The following is a 15,318-nucleotide window of genomic DNA, read 5'->3' as shown; positions in this document are numbered from 1 at the left end:
TTTTTAAGACATGAAAGTATAAGAGAATTCTGGATGTGGGTTTGTCAGATTTCATTCTGCAAGTTTAGTTTTCACCTCATTTTCTAAGAGCAAAATATTCCATATTTGGAGAGCTGACTGAGAGATATTAAATACATATCAAAAAAGCTTGTGAAAACCAAACTGAGGATGTGCAGTCTATAGTAAATAACTCTGTGATGGAGAAGGATGCCTTCCACACATTCTTTGAGTCTCTTCTGAATTGATAACAGTTTTCTTCAAGAATATATGCCCAATCTGCTAAATCCTTAGCAATCGTGCACATGCACCAAATTTTTCTGTTTAACAGTCAGCTGTACTTTTACTGTCTACTCAAAACTACTACTGTCACTCCCTCAATGTATTCTCATTGTTCAGCAGTTGAAGGGAAGGGTTCCAAGGATAAGGAACAGCATGCAAGGAAATGTTGAGAGTTATCAGCTATGACCAAAATTTGCTGCTTCCCATTGCATTTAGCTGTGTTCTGGTTTTTGTTTTTCTGACTTCCTTTGCAGTATAGTGTCTTCTTTCATCATTTCACTTCTTTGTTGACCTCTACAGTCTGTTCTTGGCTTCTTCTTCAGTCCTCTTTTCACATTGTTTTTTCCTTGTTCTTATTTTGCCCTCTGTCACTTCAAATATTTTCATCTGTGGATTAGACCAGTGTTCCTCAAACTTCTTTAAAGTGTTATCCTTTACTGGCTTCCATGGAAACTCAAGAGTCCCAGGAGTAGGCAGGATTCAGCTTGTGCACTTCTAAAGCCTTTCTACCATCACTTCACAATCCCTTTTGAATGCTTTCATGAGAAGAATATTTGAGAATCACTGAGCTAGGCCAGCGTCAGTTGAAAATCCCATTGTGCATAGATAAAAGGTTACCTGAAAAATGGGACACTTCCTCCAGATTTGGGAGCTGGGTAGATGCCAGCTGCATCTCTCTCACAGCCAGCATTGCTTATTCTCCTCCTGCATGTTGTTTCAACATGGTTGTAAGTGTGACATGGAAGGGGTGGGGCAGAGGTGTCTTCTCCCACAGTTGTCTCTTTTAAGTCCTGAAAGGACGTCTGTGAAAAAAGAGTTTCTTCATTTCTTACTGTCATAAAATCAAAGTCATTTAGGTTGGAAGAGACCTCCAATATCAAGTCCAACCATTAAAAAATCAGTATTTCATTCAACCGGCTTTCTCATCTGTCTTTTATAGTCAAGCTCTTTGTTTTTACTGTTGCACTGAGTTTGCTGTGCATCCATGGGACTGGCAGTTCACTAATTGTATCGCTTCTCTGTGTGCAAACATGGAACTTCCTAGGTAGTGGACATGGTTCCAGAATGGTCCTGAGTGAAAGGATGTGATTGTTGAAGATGTTTGTGGAGTTTGAGGTGATGGTCTCTGTTACAGGAGATTTCTAAGGAAAAGACTGATTATCCAGTTTATTCTTTCTCTGCTTTTTCTCCCAGGTAACCTAATGGTCACTTGTGTTTGTATGCATAGCCTGGCTCTGGGCTGTGGGTATAGCAAGAATTGCAAAAATTTTGGATTTCATGTTGCATGTTCTCAATTTTCTATAGCCTCTGTGTGTGTTTAGGTACAAACTCTATCAGTTTGGTGTCTTACCTTGCCCCACCACCCAAAAAACCACCCCCATACCCACAGTGAAAAGCAGAGGGGTTTTCCTTTATCAGTTATTATTTTTTCTTGGAGAAACACTTTTTGACTTTTATTCACAAGTTTAAGAGTAGCAGTAAGTAAGTACTTATCCCTTTGCTTTAGCAAGGGTTTTATGTCTGTAAAAGTAATATTTTCCTTTCTGCCCTCAAGATGGCCAGTGTCTAACACAGTGATATTTTTCCAGACTATCTATAAATCACATCATGTTCTGTATCATTTGGTCATGGTTGCCTGGGTTTTACTGGTCTCATTATCTCTGTAGAACTTGACCATGCTTGAAGAGAGGATTATTTTTAAACATGACATTTTCAGAATTCTTTATTTATCTCTCGGTAATTTGTATATATATAGTAAAGGAAGATGACTATACAAGTGCTCTGAAAAGAAACACAGACTGTAATTCATTAAAATTTAAATTTTAAAATACAGTACCCAACAGGGAATCCAAATTTAGATGCTTAATTCAGTTAGCAGGGCTACGAGAAGAAGCCAGGGAATTTGGGTTTGTGTTTTCAGCCAGGTAATTAGTGTGCAGTAATATATTTTTAAAGTTTTGATTTCAGACACACAACAGACATATAAATGAATCACAAGTATGTCTTGGATTGTGATATGGTGTTAAAACATTAGTAAAAAAATGAAGTGAGAAGGGATCATCTGAAAAATTGATTTAATGTGTAAGAACTAAATAGCAGTTTTCTGTGAGAATGGTGTTGGGTGTCAATATTTATCACCAAGAGTCAAAGGACTTGATTTGTATATTTTTGTTCAGTTTTCCAGCTAGTTTTTACATGCTTGTGCTTTTACATTTTAACAAAGCTCCCAGAAATGCTTCCCAAAATGTCTCAGTTGATAAATTCAGCTGACACTCTCCTTGGTGCCAGTTCCTGTACTGCAGAGCTGTCTTTAATGGGGAGGTTTGGGCTGAGTTTTTTCTTGTTTTGGATTTATTTTTGGTTTTAAGAAATGTCACAACATATCCCATGCTGTGAAATAGCAGTATTTGACTAAGAGGTTTAGACCTTAATTTTTTGAAGTAATATTGTTCCTTTTTGTGAAGGCTATTTATTACTTAAGATTTTTGTAGTGAAATCTACTAAGAAGTACAGAAATTTTGGAAACTGCTTCTGAATAATTCATCTTTTACATATATGTTATTTACCTTGGCATGTCTTTGTATAAACAACATTCAGCAAATGCATAAATTTATCTACTCACCAGACACTTAGACCATGTACTTCTTAACAAAATCCCCAACCCAAAATCGGTACTAATTCCATCACAGTCAAAACATTTGGTATACTTGTAATTACAAAAATGTTATCAGATATGGATTCATTAAGGTTTCCTGACTCTTAGCCATGTCTATAAACATGATCGTGGGATAAGAAACAGATGTCAAAAATATTCCTGCAAAAATCGTTGTTTTAGGAGTATATTCTGTGACCCTGGGGAATTCATTTCAATGTTACTTCCCTTTCATTTCCCATCTGTGAAGCAGCAGTGATACTTGCCTCCCCTGAAGAAGTAATGTGAGCACTTTCAGACAGTTGGACAAGAAGGAGCTATAGAAATACAGGGATTGTAAGAGAGCAAATTATATTCCTTTTATGGCAATCATCTTCTCTTTTTTGTTGAGGTTTATTTAAAGCAAAGTAATTGCAGGGGTGAAACTTCATAGGCATAATTTAGATTTCAAAAAAGGGGGTAAGGAGGAGGAGATGAGGGTGGTTGTATTTTAAGACCTAGATGACACCATTAAGTAGCTGATATTCCTTAAGAAGGGATTCCTTGTAGAGTGAATTTCTTTATCTTCTGCTATATTTAGAGAGACAGGTAGAGTAAATATTTAATAATTAAGCATTCCATTTTTTAAATGTTTAACTTCTTAGCTGCATTTCTTTTTAGAAGTATACCTGCCTCCCCCATTCCAGTTGAAGCAATGCTAATTAGTATTATGTGTATTTTCCAAGATTTCCTCCAGAGATGACAACCTGTGTCAGTCCAGACCAGGTTGTATCCATCCATTTCACTGGGATTTCATTGAACCCCTTTGGCAGCTGGGAGCTGTAAGAAAAGGGATTAGTAAGTGTTTGTGTGACACACACTGATCCCAGCACCTGCTGATTGGATTGAAGTAATCCTTTTACAAGTTACAAAACTCTATTATCAGAGCATTGACAGAGGGAGAGATGGTGATGTACGCTGCATCAATCAGTTAATTTAGGCAAACAGAACATAGGTTGCCATCTAATATACTTGTGAATTACAGCCATTCTTGCCAAAGCTGCACACTGGTCCAGTCTGGTAGATGCCTTAAACTGCTTGTGTAAAGGTGATACTTCTCTAGCAAACCAGGGGCAATAATTTAACATTATTTGAGATGGCATGCTGAAAGCACAGCTGCTCTTCTGTGAGCATGCTTAGGTGTCTACAATGAGCTTTACATCTAAAAATATGAAACTGAAACTATGGAATGTCATTTTTATTGTTGGCTGGTATCACCATGGAAGTTAAATTATTTCCGAATAATACAACCTATTTGAAGCAATCTAGGGATATTATTCTCAACCACACTGAATAGTTGCTTTGTCAGTGAATTGCCTCCCTCTGGCTCTTTTTTTAAGTTTTCCTTCATCACCTACCATATTATGTATGATATTAGTAGTGTTTCATGCCAAAGTACAAGTAGAGCTCTATAGTATTTTTCAGTACATAACTGAAAAGCTTCAAAACTATTTTTTTCACTGCTGTAATCACGTCCTGAGAAATACGAGAACTATTAGATCAAAACACATCATGGTAGTAATATGGCTGCAAACAGAGGAGGAAAAATAATTTCTCAGTGTCTTTTGCAAAGAGAAAACACAAATTCTCAAATTATTATTTCCCATATCTTTTCATTTGTGATTACTGTGAGCAGGACATCCGGGATCATAGTTAGAAAGACAAGTTAGAAAAGAGAAAGAAGCCTTCACCCTGAAATGTCTGACTAATCAGGTGATTGAATCCTGGTTCCAGTAGAGCAGTGGATGCAGAACACTCCCCAGGATTGAAAGTGTGTTAGACTTTATAGCCAGATTGTAATTTACTGAGATTTCTTCCACATACAAGTTCGGTGAGATACTGACAATGAGCTGCCACATCAGAATTTTTCATTTTATATGTCTATATAAGCCAGATATAACTAGCCCAATAAAGTCACACTTCTTTGCAGTTAATATTGAAAACTTGATATTGGGGATTGAAGTTGATATTTCTAACATTTATGGATTGATGCTTCAGAGATGGAGCTGGTCTTGGTACCAGTTGCAGTATTGGGGGTTGGTTGGAAAAAAATTATTTTCTTAACATGCTAGTCGATGGAAAGACTGAAATTGGTTGACATAGTTAGTGCCTCTCCTATTTATTTAAGTTCTGCTTTGCTAGGAAGAAAAGTAGGGAAGCATGGGCATAGTTTGGCTCTGCTCCCATGTTTCAGCACCACTGGAAGTTTCTTCATGGAAACATGTGATGAGCTCCCAGCCTTTTGTCTGTGCAAGGACACCAGGGCAGCTCAGGGAGAAAGACTAATCTTCTGCAAGCAAGACCCCAAACTTCAGTGTCATTATGAAACCATGCTGGGAAGTGAGAAATGCTTAAAAAGTGTGGAAAAAACATTGTGGTGCTCTGTGGGATCTGAATATGTCTCAGAGTTGTAATAGTGACACTGATCTCAGGGGGCTTTATTGGACGAGTTTGGGTGTACCAAAATAGAAGAATAAAGTAATAATTTTGTAAAAGAGGAGTGGGGAGCAGAAAAAGAGAAATGAACTTTGCTGTTGCTATTCCCCGAGTCCAGACTCCAGCCCTAGAAAATAATGGAGCCCATATTAAAAAAAGAGTTGCTGATTATCTAGAGAGAGATTTTTCAAGGGCATAAAAGGAAAACAAATGTAAGGGTGTCATTTAAGAGAATGGGGAAGGCTGGAGTTTTTCCATTGTGTGTTTGCTAATCTCCTTCACTCTTTCCATTGGATAGCTAAACAATGAGTAAGAATATGCATAATTTTATAAAGAGCAAATCTTCCCTGATTGCTTTTTATTTAAGTAAAACTACAAAACCCAGTAGATGAAGTGAAAACAATGGATGTAATACATACAGATTTTAATAAAGTCGTGACATTGTCTCATGAATAGTTAATTGAAAAATGAATGCAAATTTTTTAGAGGACAATTATGTGGATTGAAATGAGGCAAAAGGTTGATATACAAAAAGTAATGATCGAAAGCTGTCTAGGAGTGTCTGACAGAATACAGGAATTGCTCTTGGAGCCATTTGTCTGTAACTTTTTGAATAATGATGTGGAAATGAGTGGAAGTGACAATGACTTTCATCACAGGCTGAAGTTTTGCACAGGCATAATGACAGAGGAGTAATTCAAAAGTTTGAAAATGTTAAACCTGTAAATACATACAACAGATAAATTATCTTTGAAGAAAAGAGTCACAAGAAGACATCTATAATTTGCATAGATCCATTAATTCATGATCTGTGAAGACACTGGAATATGTACAAGCAAAAATTATGGAGAATAGTGATATTCTGAGCAAGCAGACTAAAGTTGAAATGAATGGCTTGGTGAAAATGAATAGCAAATTAAGTTTGAAACAGAAAAGAAATATTGTTGACATCCCTATGAAAAAAAAATCTGAAATGAGAACTAGTGTTCCTCCTTGAAAATACTTTTATATTTCCAGGTATACAATGTATAGTTCAGAACAGTTAGAGTTCCAAGAAGTAGTAGTGAACTGTGCCTTAGGCTTCTGCTTTAGATACAGAGCACCCAAATGTTAGAAAGGTTCTAGCGAAGTATAAGAAATAACGTTATTTGAAGACCTGGAAGCAAGTAATCAGATAGGCTACTTCTGTCTCTGAATTCTATAGCACTGTGAGTAATATGAGTGGGAACAGAGAAGTTTACTGTGAAGCCACTAATGATAAGGTATTAAGCCAGAAAATGGAAGAAGACTGTATGTGGTGTTGGAAGCAAATTGGATTTAGGCAGAAAAGTATTCCTCTTACACATAGCCAGTACTAAAGAACACAAAGAAGTTCAGACAGAGTAGCAAGAATTCTGGGGTGTCCTGGGCGAGAACGATGCAACCCATGAGTGAGCAAGGAACAAAGGCAAAAAAACTCATTATTTAAATTAACTGACAAGATTACAAAACAAATTTTTTCAAGTATAGTCTTGTACTGCACAATTTACTATATAACAGCTAAGACAAATTTTCTCCTCTACACATTCCTTCTGAGGAACCCTGGAAAGCACAACAGCACTGCCTGGCCCTCTGCATCTCTGGAAAAAGCAGCAGGAGTTTGAAAGCAGTGGCTCCCACACTGTTGGGTGAACAGTGTGGGTTTGAGAGGTCACCATTCACAAGGATTAAGATCATTTCACATCCACGTCTTCAGCTGACATTTGAAATTCGATTAGACCTGTCAGGGTCTGTCAATTTGAGAGCTGCACATGTTTTCATCTTTTCATGAAAAGAGCTCCTACTCAAGTACTATATTGAAAGTATGGTGCCAAAAATAATTGTGGCAACTGAACATCAATTAATAAAATAGGCATTTTTAAAACAAATACCTTGACAGATGCAAACTGTACTGTCTCTGAAGAAAGTATTGAGTCTCTTCGCCCAAGTAACAAATGATAGGAGAAGGGGAAATGGACTCAAGTTGTGCCAGGGGAAGTTTAGATTGGATATTAGGGAAAATTTCTTCACCAAAAGGGCTGTCAAGCTCTGGAACAGGCTTCCTGGGGCAGTGGTGGAGTCACGACCATTTCTGGAGCTATTTAAAAGACATAGATGTGGTACAGAGGAACATGGCTTAGTGGTGGACTTGGCAGTGCTGGGTTACCAGTTGGACTCGATGATCTGATAGACTTCTCCAACATAAATGATTCTGTGATTCTATGATTAAAGATTGACCAGTCAATTAGAATTTAGTAGTTATATTTTTGACCTTATTTAGTCACAGAGGATGCGTTGGACACGCATTTTGATAAAAGAGTAAAGAAAAAAATAAAGAAAACCAAAATAGTTGGTTTTCTAGTACCCTGTTACAACATCAACTGAGCACACAGGAAGCTGTAGCAAAGCCATCTTTTACCAAAGCCAAGCCAGGTCACTGTCCTCTGTGTTTGCACCTGGCTGCAGGCATATGCAATCTGTCTTAGTATGTGCCACTGGCAGCATCTCTTTAGCCCATTCATTGTCCCTGGGACAGCTTTTCATGCTCTGGCTGAAAGCTCCCCTTTTGCCTTACAACTGGCATATCTCACACAGTAATAATAGATTTTATAATACATCCACTCTGTCTGCATAATGTCAGCACATCCTCCTTATTCCCATAGCATGTTTGGTAGCAAGACTATCTCCTCTATCCAAACAAGAGAAAGTATGGACTGAGCTACCAATTGTCCTTGTAGGTGAGGCCCTGTGGAAGGAAAATTAAGGTTAATGGAATTTAAGGTGCATCAGAAGACCTGTGCAAAGCAGATGGTGTTTGTTTAAATAATAGCATATACTTGGGATTACAGGACTTGCCTTGTTGTGCACATATTGGTGAGGCTAGACCTCTGCTTTTTTCAGCAGGCTTGAGAAGCATTGCAATAACAGTGGTGACAACCTCTATTTATTTTACCTGCTGCTCTGGGACAAGGACAATCATGTGAGTGTTTGACATGTTGGTAATGAATTTCTTTTGTACCAGGCAAACACTGCAGAATGTCTCATCAAAACATCCTAATTAAGGAGTGGATTTGAGTAGACATACAATCTCTAAAATATCAGAAGTTCCACTCAATTTAATGTACATCCAGCAGCTCCCAAGAGAGTGTTTCAAAATCAGTAAGCTTCTGTTTAGCAAAGTGGGGATGAGCAAAGAGGCTCTGAAGGACTGTAAATGAAAGATTACTTAACTCTAAGGGAATTGTCTGGCTCCTGAATGTTTTAAAGCAAGCTTCTTTCTCAGTAGCTTTTAAAAATCTGTGTAAAGCAGATGTTCATATGGGGCAGAGCCTTCAATGGGTCCATTCAAATAGTCAAACACCTCTTCAAGGTCTGTCAGGAAGTGCCCTTTGAATCTGAGCCATGTGAAGCAGGAATTGAAACTGCACAAAAATGGTTGGTTAAAGTAAAGATTTCAGTGTGTTTTCCTTTGAAAATCCGTGTCTCTTTACACTCAAGATTACCTGAAAAATTAGGGTAAAAGTAAAAACTTTTAAAGAGCATTGAGTTACTTAAAAGTTCATGTGCAATGAAAGCAGTCAACTTACCTTAACTGTAAACTTTACCTTAAACATACCTTACCAAATTGTCAGATTTGACGATTTAAAAAGGAAATTAGATTTATTTTTAAAATAAAATCCTTGAAATCATCATAGAAACAAGCTGGAGTCAACAGAAAACTCCTTACTACATTCAGTGCCTTAGGAATCAAATGTTCATGGCTCTTTTCCTACAGCTTTGTGGACCTACCAGTATTTTGGAGAGATTCAGTGTTGGGAGATCTGTATATCTGCATAAAATGTCCCTGAAGTCTGTGGGACATTGCTGGATGGGCATGTCAAAATGAATCAGATTATAAAACTGTGGTTTAAAATGGGAAGATGCTACAGGCTGGTCTTTGCCTGGTCTCTGTTGCATGCTCAACAGCCGCTCTGAAGCCAGAAGTCTTGGCTCTGTGGTATTGTAAGATTTTGCTATTTTTTCCCTTTGCCTCATAAAAATTCCTCCTGCTCTGGAAGGATTATCTTTTTCTTTTTTTTTTTTTTTTTCCTGTGATTTTAGTTTACATATCCAAGCACAGATTTGCTAGGAGAAAAGAACAGGGTCTTTAGCCTCCCTCCTTTCCTCGGTAGCAACAGCCTTTTGACAAGGACAAAGAAACTATTAGAGGATGCTTTCCTCCTGTTAACTTGCAAGTTAATGCTGGGAACATGTTACCTGACCCACACCGCTCTCCCAGCTCCAGGTCTGTCAGGTCACAGCTCTGTCCACTGCAATGCTTTTTCCTTCGTTATAGAAAAGAAGCAATCACACAGTAGGTGTTTTGATTGTATCTAGGCCACCACTATTTTTTGCCTCCTTTAGAAACCTTTCTTCTAAGTGCAATATCTTTCTGTGTCCTTAAAGACATCCGTTCTGGAAGCGTCGCTTCTTGAATTGGTTTTTCAGAACCGGGTTTGATTTACAAACCTCGTCTAAAGACGCAGGTGCCTGACAAACCCTGCACCAAACAAAGCTGTGTGTCAGGGGCTCTTTTGTCATCAAAAAACTGTTCAAGCTGCAAGAGGAAGCTGTATCCTGCCCTGCCAGCCAGGTGGGAAGCACAGTGGCACAACAGCTTTGCAGAGCTCCTGTTTGGCGAGGACAAGCTGCAAGCTTTTTACACCTTCTGTTAAACCTGTTGGGAGGGCGTGAGAGCCTTTCTTCTTTAAAGCACATTTGGGAAAAACAATTTGACATCACAGGGATTGTCTATGGAAAAGGTTTTCTATGCAATTAAAGTGGTTTTTATACATCACAGTGAATCCTTTCTGGGAGCTTTTTGTAGACAAGGTTTGCTACAGATTGGGCTGTATTAGTGAACGTTCCAGCAATAACCACTGTGACTGATGTTTGTCAGAAGCTCTGCTATTGACCCTGAGCCTGTCTCCTAAACAGTCTGTCCTTTTTAAATCTGTTTAGGAATGTTAATTTCAACCTAGCTACTAAAGGCAGTATGGAGTTTAATTTACAAATGTGAACGGGGTGTAATGTGAGGTGGTTCTCTTGCTTGTTGTAGGAGAAGATGGCAGGCTCTGCAAAGTAATGAGCCCATCATTCCTGCCACAGTGAGTTTTCTTTGGTGATGCTTTTCCCAATACTGTTAACAATGTACAGTCTTTAACAACATATTAATATTAATTAGCAACATCTCTTCAGTTCAATGCTCTCTGTGCTAGTTCATCTGCAAGATGAGTTTCTGAGGACCCAGTGCTTGAGCCATGACAGTTCAGCCTGGCAATTTTAAAATTATTTTCAACATTTCTATTGCTGTTGTGATGTGCATATGTGCTTGAACTTTAGTTGTAAAATCCTTTGTTTTGACAGAAGTTGTTGTTTGTAGTAATTTTTGTCAATGGAACTTTGTTTCTTTTCCATTGCCTGTTGAAAGAGACATTTGGGCTTGTGTTTTCTAGGTACTGAAGAGGAAATAATTTCCTCCTAAAGCTCAGGGACTGGACGTTTCATGCATTTCCTCTGTGTTAGCACTGGTACATTTTATAATTCTCATTTTTTTACAGCACAAATAAGCTTGAAGTTAACTCTCTTAAGTAAGTAAAGGAACCTTAGAACTGAGCCTCTTTTTTCCCTCAAACTCAGGATTCCCATGATTTGAGAAACATCCTTTTAGCTTAGCTTCCAGCCTAGCTAAGTCAATGCTTAATGCAGTATTCTTTTAATTCCAGTCCTACATGGAGGATCACCTGAAAAACAAGAATCGCCTGGAGAAGGAGTGGGAAGCTCTGTGTGCTTACCAGGCTGAGCCCAACGACAGCACCGTGGCACAGCAGGAGGAGAATGCGCAGAAGAACCGCTCACGGGCTGTGGTACCATGTATGTACACTTCCCTTTGTGTCATGGCATTTTTAGTTCTTGATACATTCTCTGGTATCCTTTGCAGAGTGGTGTGAAAGCTGCAGAAGGGAGGTAAACAGTGTGGAATGGTCTCTATGTGTACTGGAGAGCTGTGGCTACAATATGGGCTGGGTGCACGTCCTGTTGTCATATCAGACCCTGTTTATCTTCCTTGTAAGTCACATATGTTACAAAAATGCACAACTGTGCCACATAACACTGCTGCTGCAGCTATGCTGTCTTGCAAAGTTCCATAGCCAGAGTGATTTTCAGTGCTGGAATATGCTGTCTGTACAAGAGTGGCATTTCTAGCTCTTCAGTAGAAATCTATTGCTCTTCTGACCAAGACAAGTTGGTCTCTTGTCCATCCAGCAGTAATACCAGCAGTCTGTAGGCAGAGCTGGATGATCTGTTTATCAGATACTCAGCTGTACTGAAGGAGCCCCTTTAGGCTTCACTGGATGAGTTTGCAAACTGGTTTCTCTCTGCAAAGCTTCTCTAAACACACAAAAATAAGAGGAATTATTAAAAAAAAGGAACCAATGTTTATATTCTTAGAGTCTGCTCTTTCCTGCAAGCAGCCACCTTTTGAGCTTGAAATAAAAGTAGCATATTTTTCCTTTGCAAACATATATATATATATCTCATCAATTACATTGGTATTGTATGGACACATATTTCATTAAGCAACCAATGAAACAAAAATGAAACTGAGAATATATGCACAGTCCACAGCAACCAAAATGTTCTCAATCAGTGTGCCCACAATCCAGCTGGATAGCTTGGCAAATATTTATAGCTGGTTTAATTTTTAAAGTGCCCTGAAAACATTAATTTTTCCTAAGAGAGTCTTGAGTAAGTAGTATTCCTCCTTTAGAAATGGGGAAATGACAGGTAACACATTGAGTAAATGTCATAGCCAGATTTAGAGTGAAGATTCTTTGAAAGGACATGATAATTTAACTGAGCCCATCAGTCCCTGCATATTTGCTTCAGCAGGGTTTGTCTCTTTTGTTTATGTGGTGGCTCTTTGTGCAATACTTTTCTACTCAGGAGAGGATTACAGCAACTAGGCAGTATTAATTCTCCTGAGTAAATATGGTGCTGGTCAAAAGCCTGCTGGGGCAACAGCAGCAGTTTGCTGATTTCCATGTGTTTTGGGATCAGGCTTGTTGAGAAGTTCTAAAGAAATCACCATGAAAGTTAGAGTAGTGCAAGCCTTCTGTGCCCTTTTACATCCTGAAAAAAAAACAGTACTTAACTGACATGGTAGGCAGTGAAAATTTTCCATGAAAATACATATTGATCCAAGTTAATCTTCCTGCTTAAAGTGTTCTATCAATATGGACTTACAGTCAGACCATCTTAAGATATTTCAAGTTCCTGCTCATAAATTAAGCTAGACTCGTTTTGGTTACTGCCACAGAATCAGCATGGGAGCTGCAGATGTTGCCAGAAATTGGTGCTGGTTATTTGGCTGATGTAGAAACTGTGTCTTCATGATACAATGAGCTATAAGATAGAAACCTTCAGACTGGATTTTCCTACCTCTGAATCCAGAAGTATCATGGCTGTAACAGTGCTAAAGAGCAGAGATTTTTAGTTTGGGTGTCACAGAGTCATTTGGGTTGGGAAAGACCTCTAAGACCATCATGTTCAGTCATTAACCCAGCGCCGCCAAGTCACCACTAAACCGCATCTCTGAATACCACACATACGTGTCTTTTAAATACACTGAGGGATGGTGACAGGGGGTCTGTCTCTTTTCACACATTCTATTATGTGGATGTACCACCCAGCACTGACCAGCCTTTGGTTCTCTGCCATTGCTTCTTCCATGGATGTTGTTATTCCTGTTTTTCCCATATCTGGGTCTAGATTGAATCAGCAGTGCCTCAAGATGATATGGTGAAGGTATTTGGACATGGATCGTGTCACTGCAATTTAACTAAAAGTATTTTAGTGCATTTTAAAGGGTAAAATGGTGCATTTGCTTTGTTTTTTCAATGTGGAAACTTCTATTACAAATATTAGTGCACTGGGAATTTTCCTTTTTTACTGAACTGCAGAGAATTACCTGTCTGCTTTCTGAAGTTGCTGAGCAGTGGTAAACAGCTGTCATGTTATACATGTTTAAACTACTTACTACTTTGTAGATGGGTGGAAAGTATGGCATAGAGTTTAAACAGTATTAAATTTTGATAAGGTGGTGGTTATTTTAGACTCTAAGATTAGACTGAGATGAGAAGGCCCAGTTTGCCCACTTGTTTTTTTTTAATTGTGTTAGACATTGAAACTATAGCAAAAACGCCATAGATTTGCTTCATAATGTATGAAGAAGCAAACCTGATATGCTTTTGATATTTTACAGAGTTGTTATGCTACATTCAGTGTATTCTCACAGAGTAATGCCTTGTTAGTGTTTCCTTACTCCTTTCATATTCATAATCACCTTGACAAGGTAGAACAAGATTGCCAATTCACATAGATTTCCTCTTAGAAAGTCTTCAAATAAGCTTTAATATAATGTTGTATTTGCTTTTTTGTTTTTCTTTCTGAGCCAGTTTTGAACTAATACAATATTATTTTTACTGATTATATAACTGATTTAATTATTATCACAGTTTTATCATAGCTTACTCTTAACTTTCCTACTTAACTTAACTATTTTCTATTCTATACAAACAGCTTCTAAAATATTTGATAGCAGAATACCATGACACTGCGCTTAACTAGTTTAAAAGATACTAACAATTCAAGTTACCTGCCCCTTCTAGATTAACAACACTGTATCCTTTTATCCAATCAAGAAGCAGATTGCTATAATTTAGGGCACAGGGTGTTTATTTTTAGTGCTATAATTTAGTGGTCTATTTTGTTTATGAATACATAAGCAGCTCAAGAAAAGCATTCCAATTTTTTTTTCCTCCTTTTGCATCTCTGAAAAATAAACCCATCTCAACAGTCAGTACTGTATGTTTCTATTTATGTACACCATGGATATATGCAGGTATTTTAAACATTCGGCAAACAATTTTTGTGGTGAACATCTATCAAAAACTGTTCACCATAGCCATGTCCATGGGTCGTGGTATATATTTAAGCAACCTCCTTATCTCTGTGCTTTGCCTTTCCTCTAAGGGAAAGCAAAGCATTTAGGGGCAGAATGTGCATCCAGATCTGAGGCTTGTTTGCCTTTAGAGCACAGCCTGGGATTATGCACCAAAGATGGGAACACCTGAACAGAGGGTTGTGTGCTTTATCCATGTTACAAGTGCATGTGCAAATACTGCTCTGAAATGGATGAACTTGAGCAGATCAGAGCAAAGAAAAGTTCCATTTTCTGCAGATCATCTATAGGCAAAATAATGATAATCAGTAGATTATGGTTCTTCATAGTCTGCAGGCTGCACCACCTTCTTTCCTCAGTAGTTCTTCACTTTCTTAATTCAGTGGAGTCCTGTGTAGTGCTTTCTACAAAATCAGTCTAACTCTAGAAGGAAGAAAATGATGATCCAGGCAGAATGTGCCAGGTTGATTGCTGTAAGATTTGCCTTATTCTGTGGTGCCTGGATTCAGACAATCCAAATTGGCCCATAATCCTTCTTTTCAACCTTATGTTTGTTGGTTCTGTTCCTTCAGAAGTATCTGATAAAGGAAACAAAAGACAGAGGAAAAATGTGAGTCTTACTTTTACAAGCTTTTAATATCCGTCTGACAACAAAAATAATCTTCATTAAGTTGCAGGGCCAGTGTGAGAGAAGTAAAAGATTGAGATGACATACTACTGTAGTATTGGTCACTGTTTAATAATTCAGATAGTAATGACATTTTATGCTCAACTAAGTCATTGAAGTACAGGAATCCAGTGTTGTTTGAGATGCCTGAAATACTCCAGGTACCCAGGCAGAACTAGTACGTATAACACCAGCTCTGTGGGAGACTTTTGACCCTCCTGC

At 38.1% G+C, this 15,318-nt stretch overlaps 1 protein-coding gene across 1 annotated transcript in view; it reads left to right on the top strand.

The window, feature by feature from the left end:
• The window catches only part of PTPRN2 (protein tyrosine phosphatase receptor type N2), a gene marked incomplete at its 5' end in the record, with an annotated part of 472,560 nt that overhangs the window by 401,944 nt on the left and 55,298 nt on the right, over nt 1-15,318 (top strand). The window contains one exon of the mRNA XM_083873585.1: nt 11,191-11,338. Coding sequence (XP_083729711.1) covers nt 11,191-11,338 — 148 coding nt within the window. The remainder of the gene's footprint in view (nt 1-11,190; nt 11,339-15,318) is intronic.

This window comes from Zosterops lateralis, assembly GCF_965231275.1.
Source record: "Zosterops lateralis genome assembly, chromosome: 1".
NCBI classification, from domain to species: domain Eukaryota; kingdom Metazoa; phylum Chordata; class Aves; order Passeriformes; family Zosteropidae; genus Zosterops; species Zosterops lateralis.
The sequence above is the reverse complement of the archived record's forward strand: the minus strand, read 5'-3'. Positions and strand labels throughout refer to the sequence as shown.